Source organism: Anoplophora glabripennis, unplaced genomic scaffold (assembly GCF_000390285.2).
Source record: "Anoplophora glabripennis isolate ALB-LARVAE unplaced genomic scaffold, Agla_2.0 scaffold1940, whole genome shotgun sequence".
Taxonomy (NCBI): domain Eukaryota; kingdom Metazoa; phylum Arthropoda; class Insecta; order Coleoptera; family Cerambycidae; genus Anoplophora; species Anoplophora glabripennis.
Genome location: NW_019418028.1, coordinates 11474 through 25191, shown reverse-complemented (window position 1 = coordinate 25191; position 13718 = coordinate 11474). Strand labels below are relative to the sequence as shown.

General features: G+C 30.7%; 2 protein-coding genes across 2 annotated transcripts; one reads left to right on the top strand and one right to left on the bottom strand.

Annotated features, from left to right (window-relative positions):
- Positions 1–57: 57 nt before the first annotated feature.
- Positions 58–3652, top strand: LOC108916240 (zinc finger protein 235-like). Its single transcript, XM_018722448.1, has 3 exons — positions 58–400; positions 703–1104; positions 2639–3652. The coding sequence occupies exons 1-3, from the start codon at positions 224–226 to the stop codon at positions 3206–3208; spliced, it is 1149 nt and encodes a 382-aa protein (XP_018577964.1). The 5' UTR covers positions 58–223; the 3' UTR covers positions 3209–3652.
- Positions 3653–7018: 3366 nt separating this feature from the next.
- Positions 7019–9976, bottom strand: LOC108916241 (NF-kappa-B inhibitor-interacting Ras-like protein). Its single transcript, XM_018722449.2, has 3 exons — positions 9687–9976; positions 9149–9415; positions 7019–9012 (listed from the first exon to the last, which is right to left on the bottom strand). Exons 1-3 carry the CDS (start codon positions 9783–9785, stop codon positions 8776–8778), a joined length of 603 nt encoding a protein of 200 aa, XP_018577965.1. The 5' UTR covers positions 9786–9976; the 3' UTR covers positions 7019–8775.
- Between the last annotated feature and the right edge of the window lie 3742 nt (positions 9977–13718).

Below are 13718 nucleotides of genomic sequence, written 5' to 3'. Positions count from 1 at the left end.
CATCAGAGTGAATATGCGTAAGGCATTTTCTTGTTCCGACCACTCCGATACAATTGTCGAAACCCCTAATGTGTGTAGAATGAGCGAGTGAAGAGATTTAAACTACCATATGACAACTATCAAAAGAGATAGAAATAAAATCAGATGTCAGATATTCACTCACTAACATTCAGTCGCGAAAAATAGCCTAGCCTTACATCTTCGCTTCTATTAATTGCAGAAGATGGCGTATGGAAACAAAAATTCTCAATCAAGTGATATATTAAATTATTACTTAGCAAATAATATAAATAATATATGTAGAATATGTTTAGAAAAAGGTCCGAAATTAATGCATATATTTGACCCTATAAAACCTCCGCATTTTTCCATATTAATAATGGCTTGTGCCGCAGTGCAGGTAATTTCTTTTAAATGTAGGTATTGAATCATTTGTAAAGGTGAAAATTTATTTACTAAATAAAAAATTTAAGTATTGTTTACACTAGTAATTTAAATATGTTTTTTACCACATTTATTTTATTACATAACCTAATTATTTCATATTTATTATTTTTAATTGTCTAAAACTATCTAATATTTTTAGTATTTTTAATCTAATTAATGCTGATATTTTGCTGTCATACTGATGGCATTTGTTGTAAATATTGAAAAAATATATATCGTAAATAAATTTACCAAAGTACCTATATTATATTTTAGGTAATTGAAGGAGATGGTTTGCCGCCATATATTTGTCAAAAATGTATTTCTAAATTAAATATAGCATTCCAGTTTAAAACTCAGTGTGAGAGTTCAGATTCAAAACTGCGTCAGTGTTTAGAAAATTATAATCACCTTTCAACTCCAGATTTATTAGAATTTGATAATGTAAAGAAGTTTAATTCAAATAAATATTCTAAAAATGAGACAAATCAACAAAAACATATAATTAATGCTGCAGAAATTATCCAAGTTGACAATGTTGAAGTGCAACTACAAATTCAGGAACAACTTCCCCAAATTATGCACACAGACTCAAGTTCGTCCCTACACGACTTTGAAAAAAGTACACAGTTGAAGACTGAATTGAATGATTTAAGACCTCATGATGTAGATGTAAAGGTAAGCTTATTTTATAACTATTAAAATATTATGTGATGAAGTAAAATCAAATACTTGTACCTAAGCTATTCTCGATAGCTTGTATATCTCTGCCCAAATATATTTTAAAATTCTAATAGCACAAAGAATGCCTCGCTATGCTGGCAAAAATAAGTTTACATAAGTATTTCTCAATATAGGCCAGCTTATTAGAACATTTCTTCGCATCTTCAAATTAAAATGTAACCGGAAGTCATTATAAATTTTTTGTAAAATTAGAGCTAGTCCTATTACAACTTCTTTCTGAATTTATTTTCATCAACAAATTGAAGTCAATTTTATTTATTACTAAAAAAATGACCAATTCCTTTGACTGTTATAATTAATTAAGGATCTATATACTTTTATTTTCAAAAAATGAAAGTGCTAAATCATATTTTGCCAATATGTCTGGGAGAAATGGAAGTAACATAGGTATTGTATTAAAATTTGGTAGATAACGTGTTTTAATGCTGGTGAAAACTCAAGTGGCCTTGTCTTGGGGACCATTTGTAGGCTCCTTTAAAAGAAGTTTCATGAGGGAGAAAATTTCGAATGAACTAAAAATCTTGAATCAGAATCTTTTTTAATTCCACAGACAAGAGGGCCCACGAAAAATTGTCTTAAAGGGGTTCCCTCCAAAAAGTGTACCACCATCAGATTCCGCATGTCATGTTATGATCAACTGACAGATACAATGAGGTTTTTATAATTATGCTTCACAAAATTGACTTTTCTTCATAGTGTGACGAAAATGGACGACAATGGACGAACAATTCTGGGAGAATATTCGCCTCGCTAAATAAACAGTCGAGTGGAACTGCCAGATATAAGATTTATGAGATTCTTGTGTGTAGCTGTAAATAAATAAGAAGTGTGTTTGGCGACCTATAAATAAATAGTAGAGATAAATAAATGGCTGTGACATACCAAGTTTTTTAATTGACACCAAATAACCTAAAGAGCTAAAACATTACAATAGTTACCTACCTATTTAAATTTAATTTGGTACAATGGTCCAATTTTCAAAATTTATAATGCTGTAACTTTAAGAAAAAAAAAATTGTAGAAAATAACATCTGGTTCGAGATCCCTGTAGTGAGAAGCGAATTTGTAACAGCCTATATGTTCTGCCTTTTTTGATATTCCAGGACGGGCCACCCCTATTTTTCTCATTTTATATTTAGTTCCAAATTATTTGTTTATGAGCCTAGAATTCGTCTCCTAAAAAACCATTTATCGATCCTTTTATATAAAATATATAACTTTAATTTTCAAAGAAAATTCAAAATCTAAGAAAAAGGAATACCATTCCATGTTTCTTCGAAATTTAAGTAGCTTCATGAACTTCCATAAGAGTGCATTTTCTATGTAGAATGAAATACATAAGAAAATTATAATAAGGACCTCAAAATTTTAACGTTAAAAAAAACATAATTTAAAATATTCCTAATTTATTGCTTTACAAGTGTATGATACTGTATGATACAATCTGTATATACATTTCATTTTTTAGATGGAGGCCATATCGGTACATAATACCGTTGAGGTTAAACCAATCAGAGTTAAAAAACCTAATAAACATCACCAGTGCGACGCTTGTGGGAAAATATTTCGAACGAAACCAGGTCTAGTTCATCACATTCGGATACATACAGGGGAAAGGCCGTATGTGTGCCACCTTTGTGATAAACGATTCACAAACGGGGGCCACCTGCATACGCACATGAGGACCCACACTGGAGAAAAAAACCATATATGTACAGTCTGTAATAAGGCATTCGCCACAGCACAGCAGTTAACGAAACATACCATAGCCATCCATACGTCTGAGAGACCGTACGGCTGTACATACTGTTCTAAGAGGTTTGCCAGTTCTAGTAATCTAAATACTCACACCAAGATTCATACTGGCGAAAAGAATTATCGATGCGATCAGTGCGGAAAAGCATTTTCAACAAAAGGACAGTTATATCAGCATATGTTGGTTCACAGCGGAGAAAAAGCCTACTTGTGCGAATATTGCAATAAAAGGTTTTCTCAGAAAGCACATCTTATAAGACATCATAAAACTCATAGGAATTAAGAATACATAATACGTGTGTAATATTTGTATATACATAGTGTCTGGGAAATATTGGGCAATATCTGACAGGGGATCAAATAAATTTATTCGCTGGACATACCTAATTGACAAATTTTTGTTTTCATTTATTTATTGCTACTAACATATATCAAAAATTGTATATTGTAAACCATGAGGTTTAACTCATTTATCTCGAATGTAGCTTAAAAATGTCTTAAAAACGGTGATTAAAATTTGAAAAAGTAGTGGGGTTTCACCCAAAAATTATCCATATTTAGTGAAAAACGAAGAGATTATAATGAAAAATCGAATTTCTACCGAGAGATAGCCTATCGTTTTCTGGACACAATGTTAACATATCAAATTGGCTGCGGTGTCTTTGCTCTCTTGTGAAAAAAATTTGGGTAAATGAATTAGAAACAAATCAAAAATATTTTTTGTTTCCTAAAAAATGTGAAATCTGCTATGTATATAGAGAGCGGACAATGTGTGTCTTTATCCCGAAAACGTAACAAGATTAGGTCAAATTTTGGTAGAGATGCGTGCGCGTTCCAAAATGTATTGTGTGTAAACTATGAAAAATATAATTATTATGTATAGCAAATATATCGTATTATCCTCGCGAAGATTTGTACCCTTTATTTAATATCCGTAAATCATGTGAACTGGTAAAACGAGGAAATAATTAAGTTAATTTAGGTCTAAAGAAATGAAATTACACTCGTGCCCATCTCTTGTCCTTCGGTCAACATCAGTTGGGTTTATCGAATTCCTATTTGTCAGAATTCAAACTGCACCCCTGTTATGAATGGAGCGTGGATTGGACTATTCTATCATATGCGTCGCCCGAGGGTATTCCTTACATTAACTCGTAATTTCCAATTAAAAAAAAATTACACTATCTTTAACTGAAATTTATTTTATAAATATGAAGTTATACAGTACCTGATTGTCTAAATATTCTATAAAGCCTAAAAATATATGTACTGTGGAATTTTCGTGAATTATCACGTAAATTCCCGATGCGTACCCGACACGCCACTGCGTCATGGATAATGTATCTATGTTTATGAATGACATATCTATGTTCAAGGTTAAAGACACAAATTGTCCGCTGTCTGGCTATATAACACATATAAAACGCTTCGTTTAAAATAATTTTTTTCTCCTTTATTTGATCCATCAGGTTTTCAGAGTGATATCGTTAGATTCACAAGAGAATTGGAAATCTGTGCCGAGAAGTTTGTATTAAAAAGATAAATAATAAATTAATGATGGTCGTTTAAAACACAAGTTGCAATAAAAATGTTCATGTAGGAAGTTCTATTAATAATTAATAATTAACACAAAAAAAAACCATTTCCAACAATAAAGCCGTGAAACTTTTCTAACGAAATGAATTAAAAATTTAAAAATGAAATTAAAAATTGTATTTTATATATTTTGAAATGAATGTAAATGTACATACAAGGTGTAACTTTAAGTGGGGGTCAGTTTTTTAAGGGTAGTAGTACGTGTTCCCCGAATACGAATCTGAAATTCTTTTTTTTTTTTTGTCAAATAATTAGTTTTTTAAATGCACTTTAATTCTTGTGTACGCCGCCACTGGAATATTCATGTATTACAAATACATGAATTGTTGGCAGTACATCTAACTGTGAATTTGAAGTTATATTTAAGCAGAAAATAATTTGTAATTAAATTCCAATCGAACTGCGCATCCTGAGGTCCAAGTAGTTAAAAGTAGCAGCATTTAAAAGATTATGGGAGCTTTGAATGCCAATACAATAATATTGGACGGTAACAAATTCAGAGAAAATAGTGTTATAAAATTCATGTTAGTAGACAGACTATTTATTTTTGTGTATTTCATTTATCATTATTGATTACCGTTTGAGTTTTTTGCTAGGATACTTGGTTTGTGTGGTGAACATCCACTTGCTTTCGCGGCGAGTGTTTGTGGTGTACGAAAATTACTTAAAAAAGTTTAAAAATTTAGTTTTTATGACGGATTTGACAAAATAAACTATAGATACATGTTTCTAAAGGTCAAAGCATGCTTCTTTATAAATATGACCCCCCACTCAAAATTACGCCGTGTAAACTACAGGCTGTTACAAATTCGCTTTTCACTACAGGGCTCTCGGAAATGGTAAGGGGGACCAACATTACGCCTCTAGAAAATCAAGGCTAAAATGATTAGTTTTCGAAATATTTGAAAAAAACCAGAGATTTTAGAAATCAGTTTTTATTTCATTTCAGCCTTCTTTGAGGTGAAATTGAAAAAAAAGAACACTTTCTCATGGCAATTTTTTGCGCTCTATCGAACAATGGCACAATCAATTTTTATAGCTAACGTTTTGTGTCTCCAGGACCATCATTAACTTAATTTTTTTAAATACGAACCTTTATGACCCCGAATACTGTACTGCCTCAGCCCGAACCATATTCAGACGTTTTTTCTCTAAAAATTCATCTTCAATGTATTCGTTCCAAATTTATCTAAATTTTTTATTTAGATTTCTATGTTTATTTAATTATCGTACACTCTAAGTGTCATTAGACGCTGTGAAATCCACATAGTTATTTAAACTATTACCATCACACGTTACACTAAAACATTATTAGAGATTTAGCCTCCATCACCTGGTCATACATAATTCGATAAGTTTTAGCGTCAAAATTAAAACTTTACTACAATTTTAATTTCATTATGACAAATTTATTCTTGAAAATGTATATGAATCATCAAAAATCCAAATAAATTATTATATTATACTTTAAAAAGTTACAGTACGATGTTCAAAAACGTTTCTGTTTTGGCAAATGTTGAAAATTAAGATAAACATAATATGATCAGAATTTATTATACCTGTAACTGCAATTGTGAAAGAGCATGTCCGATGTATTTGTATGAATATCCTGAAAAAAATTAGATCAAAATTTGTTTGAATTTTGAGCACTCGAGAAACCTAGACATCAGCACGGGATTAAAACTATAATAATGTTTTATTGCAACATGTGACGGTAATAGTTTAAATAATTGTGTAGATTTTACAGGGTCTAACGACACTTAGAGTGTACGATAATTCAACATAGATATCTAAAAAAAAAAATAAGACAAATGAATACATTGAAGATGAATTTTTTCGAGAAAAGTCTGAATCTGGTTCGGGCTGAGGCAGTACAGTATTGAGGGTCATGAAGGCTTGCAAAAAATGTAATAAAATTTCTAGGGTCGTATTTAAAAAAATGAAGTTGATCCTGGAGAGACGAAACGTTACATATAAAAATTGATTATGCCATTCGATAGAGGGCAAAAAGTGTTCTTGAGAAAGTGTTCTTCTTTTTTCAACATCACCTCAAACAAGGCTGAAATGAAATAAAAACTGATTTCCAAAATCTCCGGTTTTTTTGAATATTTCGAAATCTAATATTAGCCTTGATTTTTTACCGTTTTCAAGATCCCTGTAGTGAGAAGCGAATTTGTAACAGCCTGTATACATATTTTTGCAAGATAGTTGTTGAAAAATGACTGACAGTTTAGTATTTTGAGTCATTAACATCAATCTTTTATTTTTTTAAATTACAGTTATAGTTTTCGGTAATTTTCAAGACACCCGGTAGCAACCCAAAACTATAAAAATTATGATTTTTTTTCCAAAAAGAACCCAAACGACCGTAGACAATTTTTTTAATTTATTCATCACCGTTTCTTCTGACTTCCGAGATACCAATGTTATCCTATCCAATTGGAAACATCCTGTATATAGGTATATTTGTACGAATTAGTAATAATAATAAATGATTTTTCTTTAACACATTTTTTATTATTTCAAAGAATATTCGTAAATTTGTTTCAAAGTAAAACAAGATTACTAATGGTAAGTAACAATACATACAGGGTGATTCATTCCCAGTGCGCCAAACGAACAGAGAAAGTAATTTTGAGCAAAAAAGTTCATGTCGACCTGTGTCCAAACCCCCCCCCCCCTGTGGCGCTACGCCTCTTTAAAGAGGCAATTTTATTACAATATCTTGAAAATGCTTCGAAATAAATGAATAAAATTTTATACAGAGGTGTCATTTATCACAAGGAATTACTTTATCTAAACCAAATTGACACATTGTTCTCAGGGGCGTCCCTATGTGGGGGCAAGTCAAGGTTCAAAATCCGTAACTTTTTTTATTTGTCAAATTCGTAATCATTTTTCGACAATTGAAATCCTTGACCATTTCTACATAAAAAAGATATACTTGTTCTTGTAGGAAAAATATTATTCTAGGTTCTACATATTTTTTAATTTTTAGTAGAAGCATAAGAAGTTAAAATCGGCTTTTTTTGGAAAACCGTGGCAGATATCGTAATGAAACAAGATTATCTTTTTTGTGTAGAAATAGTCAAGGAATTCGATTTTCGAAAAAAATTTGACAAATAAAAAAAGTTACCTTTAAAGGGGCGTAGCTCCACAAGGGGGCGTTTTCGGACACATGTCGATATGAACTTTTTTGCTCAAAATTACTTTCTCTATCATCTGTGTTCGTTTGGCACACTGGAAATGAAACACTCTATATACATACTTATGTATAAAAATGCAATTGAACCTTAATTAATTACACACACACACACACACAGAAAAAAAATACCAACGTACGAAAGGCAAGATTTACTGTGCAGTACAACATTAATAGAAAGTACGCAACAAATTGTTTATGGTAATTATGTATATTTCCTTGCAAACTATTTTTAATTAAGCCAATATACTATTATGGGGACCCTCCAGGAGACCTTTTTCTGCTGTTATTTTATTTTTAAATAAGTAACCCTTTGCGGAGGATCAGTTTAAAATTTATTAATTTAGCCAATACTTAGGCCAAACTGTTACGCAGAATATTGTGATTTCTTTTTGATACAACAAATGCAAATTACTCTCGACAATCTAGACATTCAATACCTTATCTTTAAATAATATGGGCAATTCATTCATAAAGGGTTTGATTTTACGCTGCTACAGAACAGACTTCGTGAATTTCTTTGACATATGCATAGATAAGATGCACTATGTAAGACATACGAATATGAATCAGTTCTACTAACAGATAAAAGTAGCTAATAAATTTCAAATTTCATTCAAAAAAATGTCTCACCTTTCCGTAAATATGTAATGGTACAACAGCGGTAGGCACCGTTTTGACATTGTTTATAAACATAAATATTAGAGCTTTTGTAAGCAACAGATCAGTAAAAACAACACAAAAGGAGTACGACACCACACAATTATTTACGTATACCAATAACGTAACCCCATTACTGATCTGAGGCTGTAAATTTGTTAGGTTGGTACATCTGACTTTCACGAAAAAAAATTCATAAAAATTACAACATGTTCTAATTCGTAAAGAACTTGATGAATAAATTCATGACAGCAGATTTGGTGCACTACACTTGTCCAATTTCTTTACGAAACGACTTCATGAATAAATTCGCAATGCAAAACAGCTATTAGATTTTCAAAAATGACAAATATTCTGAAATTAAAAATGACATCGTATCCTATCCACACATACTAATTTGCATCTTTTATTACTTTTCTTCCCATAGACAATGGTGTAAAACTACTTTTACCAGGTAAAGAATTTAATTTACTTGTAATGTAAATAAAGGGTTCGTATAATGTAGATCTTTTTAACGAAGCAGCAACAAAATGTTTAATTTTTTCTCTGTTGCACCACTGAGTTGCTTTCTGCAGTGTTGAATCCTCAACTTCCTCTCTATATCTATTGGCTATAACAATGATTGTAACCTGCAAACGACAAACAAATTCTAAACTAAAGACATATTAATGTACATGCTTTGTTTTAGTGCATACACTATTCTTACTTTTTGTAAGAAATTCTTTAGAACTTTGTATGGAATTGTTACATTTTGTCACTTCTTACCTCTTTTTTGTCTTTATTTCTGTCAATATCTTTCTTTATAGAAATAATCGCATCGAGGGAATTACATTTACCAGTGTCATAAACTAGAATGTATCCATCAGCTAGAACTAGGTAATGTCTTGGTAATTGTTGGTTTGTGGTTCCATTAGCAGTTGCAATCTGGGACGGTTCAATACCAGCAGTGTCATAAAACCTCAATTTTTCACGTGTTCCTTTATCAGATTCTATATTTGCAACGTATATATCTTCTATAGTAGGGTAAAATTCCTAAAAATATACAAGTAATTGTTTACATGATTTGATTGTAACTTTTCTAAATATTTTATTTGTATACAACAATTGTTGAATAGGTATGTCCTCTACGCCCGATGTAACATAAATATACTGTAATAAGGAATTCGGCTGTTACAGCAATATGAAAAATATGAGAATATAAATTCATGTTCAAATTAAGTTCACATTTCAAATTTCATATTATGAAATAATTTTGTTATCACAGTTATACATATTATGTTTAGTGTTATCTCTATAAACTTACAGTTTTGTTTGTTATATTTCCATATACAGCTTGTTCTAAAATTGTTGTTTTACCAACTCCTTTCATTCCACAGACAACAACTTTTATTATTTTTCCCATCTCTTCAATTTTCAACTCAAGTCACAGCATTTAAAATTGTTTTATTTGCTGTGTCTAAGTCATAGACCTAGTAAACTATCTGCTGTACGCCATAGAAAAAATAATATACAAGATCCATTTTCTATGCTGTACGCTCAATGAAATATATAGGCCACAGAACATCCCTGACTAATATCCCAGATTAATTCAATCTGGGTTGGAACCATGGAGACTATACAAGGAGCCCGAACTCCATGTAAACAAAAATCTTACAAAAATAAGAGGGCGCTAGTGTTCCATTTGTCCCGTATGTAGAGAGGGGAGATAAAAAGCGGCAGTTTGAATTATAAATCAATCATGTCATTTTTGTGATGTGTTAAAAATTTTAAAATAAATAATGTAAGCTACTTTGAATTTTATAAATCATGAAAATATGTCATTCCGGACTGTAATTAAACTAAATAGGTAATAAAAAATATTAGCTTTGGTGTTCGTAGAAAGAAACTAGTTTTCAAGGAATTTATGACGTGATCTTGTTAATATTAACCTATAAGTAAGGTTTATGTTTTTGATAATTACTTTGTTAAAGATTTTAGTTTAATGTTAGTAAAAAATAGTCACATTTTATACAGGAAGTTCCCTTTAAAAAAATAGTAATTCTTGTATTATTAATATGGAATTTTTACTTGTGGTAATAAAAAATAGAATATAAAAAAACTCGGTGTTTTAAATAAACTTTTTAAAATATTACAGATGTCCGATTTTGAGTCCAGTGATTCAGATGACTTATTAGACGCATTGTCCAGCTTGAGTGATGATGAAATAGATTTACTCTAAGAAACAGAAAGAGTAAAAAATAAGAACTACTTTGAAATTACTGTACCTGAATATAGTGGCCAAGTTTTTTTAACATTTCCGTGTTAGCATATGGGAAGTAGCTAACAGAATTGAAGAAAAATTTGCCATTTCTAATTATTTCACCCATGATTCTGGTAAATTTTGCATTGCCTTAAGCTCTACAGCAACCAGAAAAGTTACATACTTGCTAAGTAACTTGTCTCCACAAATTATAGAATGGCCGAGATAATGAGGCGGGTTTTTTTTTACTCGATTTTTGGGCATATTTTTGTTAAAAATAAATTTTTTTAACTTCAAAAGGTCTCATTTCGATTGGAAATTCAACTTGCTACAACTTTTCTGATGACAACTATAGTGAACAAATGCATAGTTTTCGAGTAAAACTCAAAAAACTGAAAATACCACATTTTTTAAAAAAACACACCCCTTTAAAAGGTAGCACTCCGCGGTTTTATCATTTTTTAGGGTCAATTGAACATAACAAACAATAAAATTTCTGTTACGTTGTAGTTCCCTTGTACCCTCTTTATTTTGACATAGTCAACAGCCTATAATGTGATTCTGCTTCTCTTCGTAGCGTTGTTTACGGCGATTGTCATGCCAACAAGGCGGTTGTCATGGCAACAAGGCGGCCAATACGTGATTAAACTACGACGTGGGGGAACGAGTGACGCAGAAATTGTTTTTATAAGGTCTTTTGTGGAATAATACGCGATAGGCTGCTTCCAATGTTTACTAATACCTTACACCAAAAACACTAGAGCGTGATTTGCTACCTCATTTTGTCTGCCCAGGGACCCAAGATCGACGTATCCCGTTACTTGATCTTTAGAAGTGTCATAATTTAGACCGACAGAGCTATTTCATCGAATACTAAACAACAAACTTTATTTCTTGTAATCATTTTACTAACACGTTCTGATAATTTACGTAACAACTTTTCATTTTATTATTCCAACATCTAAAGGTATTCGGCCTAAATATTTCCTTATGGAAGATTTAGAGGACAGAACAAAAAATTTCTGTAAAAACCTGTAGCACCTTGGCCCACGTTTGCAAATCGCTAAAGCAAGTGCTTTATTTTCTAAATTATAGATAGGTCATTTCTTTTCGCAATTTTTAATTTGTGACTCAATAAATTTTACTCCTACTGGATCAAGATGTTGACTTAATTTTGTAAGTAAATTAGAATAGGTAATACCATTGTATAAGTAAATATAGTATTATACATATTTGTTATGGCTGAATAGTTGATCAAATTTTAGTTCTCGAATTCGTTACAAGGAGGAGCCATATGTATGTAAACTTGATATTTAATCGTTCACGGTCAATTTTACACTTTCGATACTGCGCCATCTTATGTTCAATAGTTAAATGATCCATTAAATAGATATTTGGAAATACAGTTTTCTTGAGATAAAATGACGGGGTAACGGAATAAATTCATATCACGTGACATGGAAATTAGTAAAATACCAGCTACGACAGGCAGATACGACAAAAAAGCTTCAGTTAATGCGGTTTGAGGTTTGAGTTTTTATCTAGGGTTTGAGAAATTATTTAAATAAGATAATATTAGTTACATCAATATGTGTGTAATTTAAGCAAGATATTTATTTTAAATTCATTAATTTCAGTATAGCAATAACAGGGCCGGGTGCAAAATAAATTGGGCAGCCGCTTCATAAATACATAAAAAACAATTATGAACGCATATGATATCATGGAGTTATATAAAAAAACAATTGAATGTTGCGTGTTAAAGATATAAACAAAATTAAATTCCTCTACTTTTTCTGGTTACAGAAATATATACATAAGAATATGTCATATGTTTGCTTAGACACATTGCATAATATTTTGTTATTGAAAAGTAAGAAAAATTTTTTAAAATTTTAATTTTAATTTTTAGGGTTTTTCATGTAACCCGTTCATTAAATTTTGACAGCTATATGTGTTCAATTTAGTCTTGAAATACTTTCAAGAGTGGGATACTTCCGGTTTCACCGGAAGTGACGTCATCTCCATTGTTTTAAATGGAATACCCCATTTTTTTATATTATTCGTCGATTCTATGAGTTATTTTGAGTAATTTTTGTCACCACGTCCATGCCTTGAAAATTTATGGTTTTCGTTTTCGAGATATTTAGATTTAAAAAAAAATGCTAGATGAAACGTCGCGAATAATATTAAATATCTCTACCATTTGTATAATTGGACATACTTCCATTATTAGTAGTATTTATTATGTATTCACCGAAAATGTGTCACATTTGACCTAGCTATGCACAAGGTCCTCAAAATTTTGCGGCCAACACGGTAATTTTCAAAGATTGAAAACTAATTTTATTCAAATGAAACAGTAACAATTTTATCAGTCAGGAACATGTAGAATTAAATTCTGCGTCGACTGATATAGAGGTTTCCTATACTTATCTTCAACTGTTTTGGAGATAATCACGATTATTTATAAAGGACGAACTTTAACGTGCGTTAATTTACTACTATAATTTTTAGGTAGGGTGTGCCACCAAAAGATATTTTCTTTTGAAAAATATATGTACGTCCCAAAAAACTCTTCGATGAACTTTATTTGCTAATAAATTACATCGTTTAGTATTTTTAACGGGTTTTTGATTTTTGTAGCATTGTATGGGTCGATTAGAGTAAACTGAAACACACACCTAAACCTAAATGGAAAACAAAAAATTAAAATAAAAAAAAAATATGTCTCAAATTTCACTTATTCAGATCATTGGATTCAGAAAATTATGAAGAATTTTGTAAGTTACTGTCATTTCCGCCGAAACCGGAAGTGACTGAAAAATCGTTAAAATGTCAAAAAGTGAAGTTTAATACGATGTCCCAAATTGCAATAATTTATCTTCAAAACTAAAAAGAAAAAGGGGTTATACCATCGTTGTGTTAGTTTCAATTATACCTAGATAGCACTTGATATTATTAGATTTATTTTTATTTTTTTTATCTATTTTAATTTTAATTATTTGTGTTTTATATCCGGTATTTTGCTGTAATCAGAAAAAGTAGAGGCATTTAAAAAACGATAAATATACAGGGTGTTCTATTAAAAAAAAA

Excerpts from the sequence above, each read along its gene's own strand:
- LOC108916241 (XM_018722449.2), bottom strand. The coding sequence starts at position 9,785 with ATGGGAAAAATAATAAAAGTTGTTGTCTGTGGAATGAAAGGAGTTGGT. Across the intron at positions 9,416-9,686 it reads GAAATATAACAAACAAAACT|GAATTTTACCCTACTATAGA; the intron begins GTAAGTTTATAG and ends GTATATTTTTAG. Across the intron at positions 9,013-9,148 it reads GAAATAAAGACAAAAAAGAG|GTTACAATCATTGTTATAGC; the intron begins GTAAGAAGTGAC and ends TGTCGTTTGCAG.
- LOC108916240 (XM_018722448.1), top strand. The coding sequence starts at position 224 with ATGGCGTATGGAAACAAAAATTCTCAATCAAGTGATATATTAAATTAT. Across the intron at positions 401-702 it reads TGGCTTGTGCCGCAGTGCAG|GTAATTGAAGGAGATGGTTT; the intron begins GTAATTTCTTTT and ends ATTATATTTTAG. Across the intron at positions 1,105-2,638 it reads CTCATGATGTAGATGTAAAG|ATGGAGGCCATATCGGTACA; the intron begins GTAAGCTTATTT and ends TTCATTTTTTAG.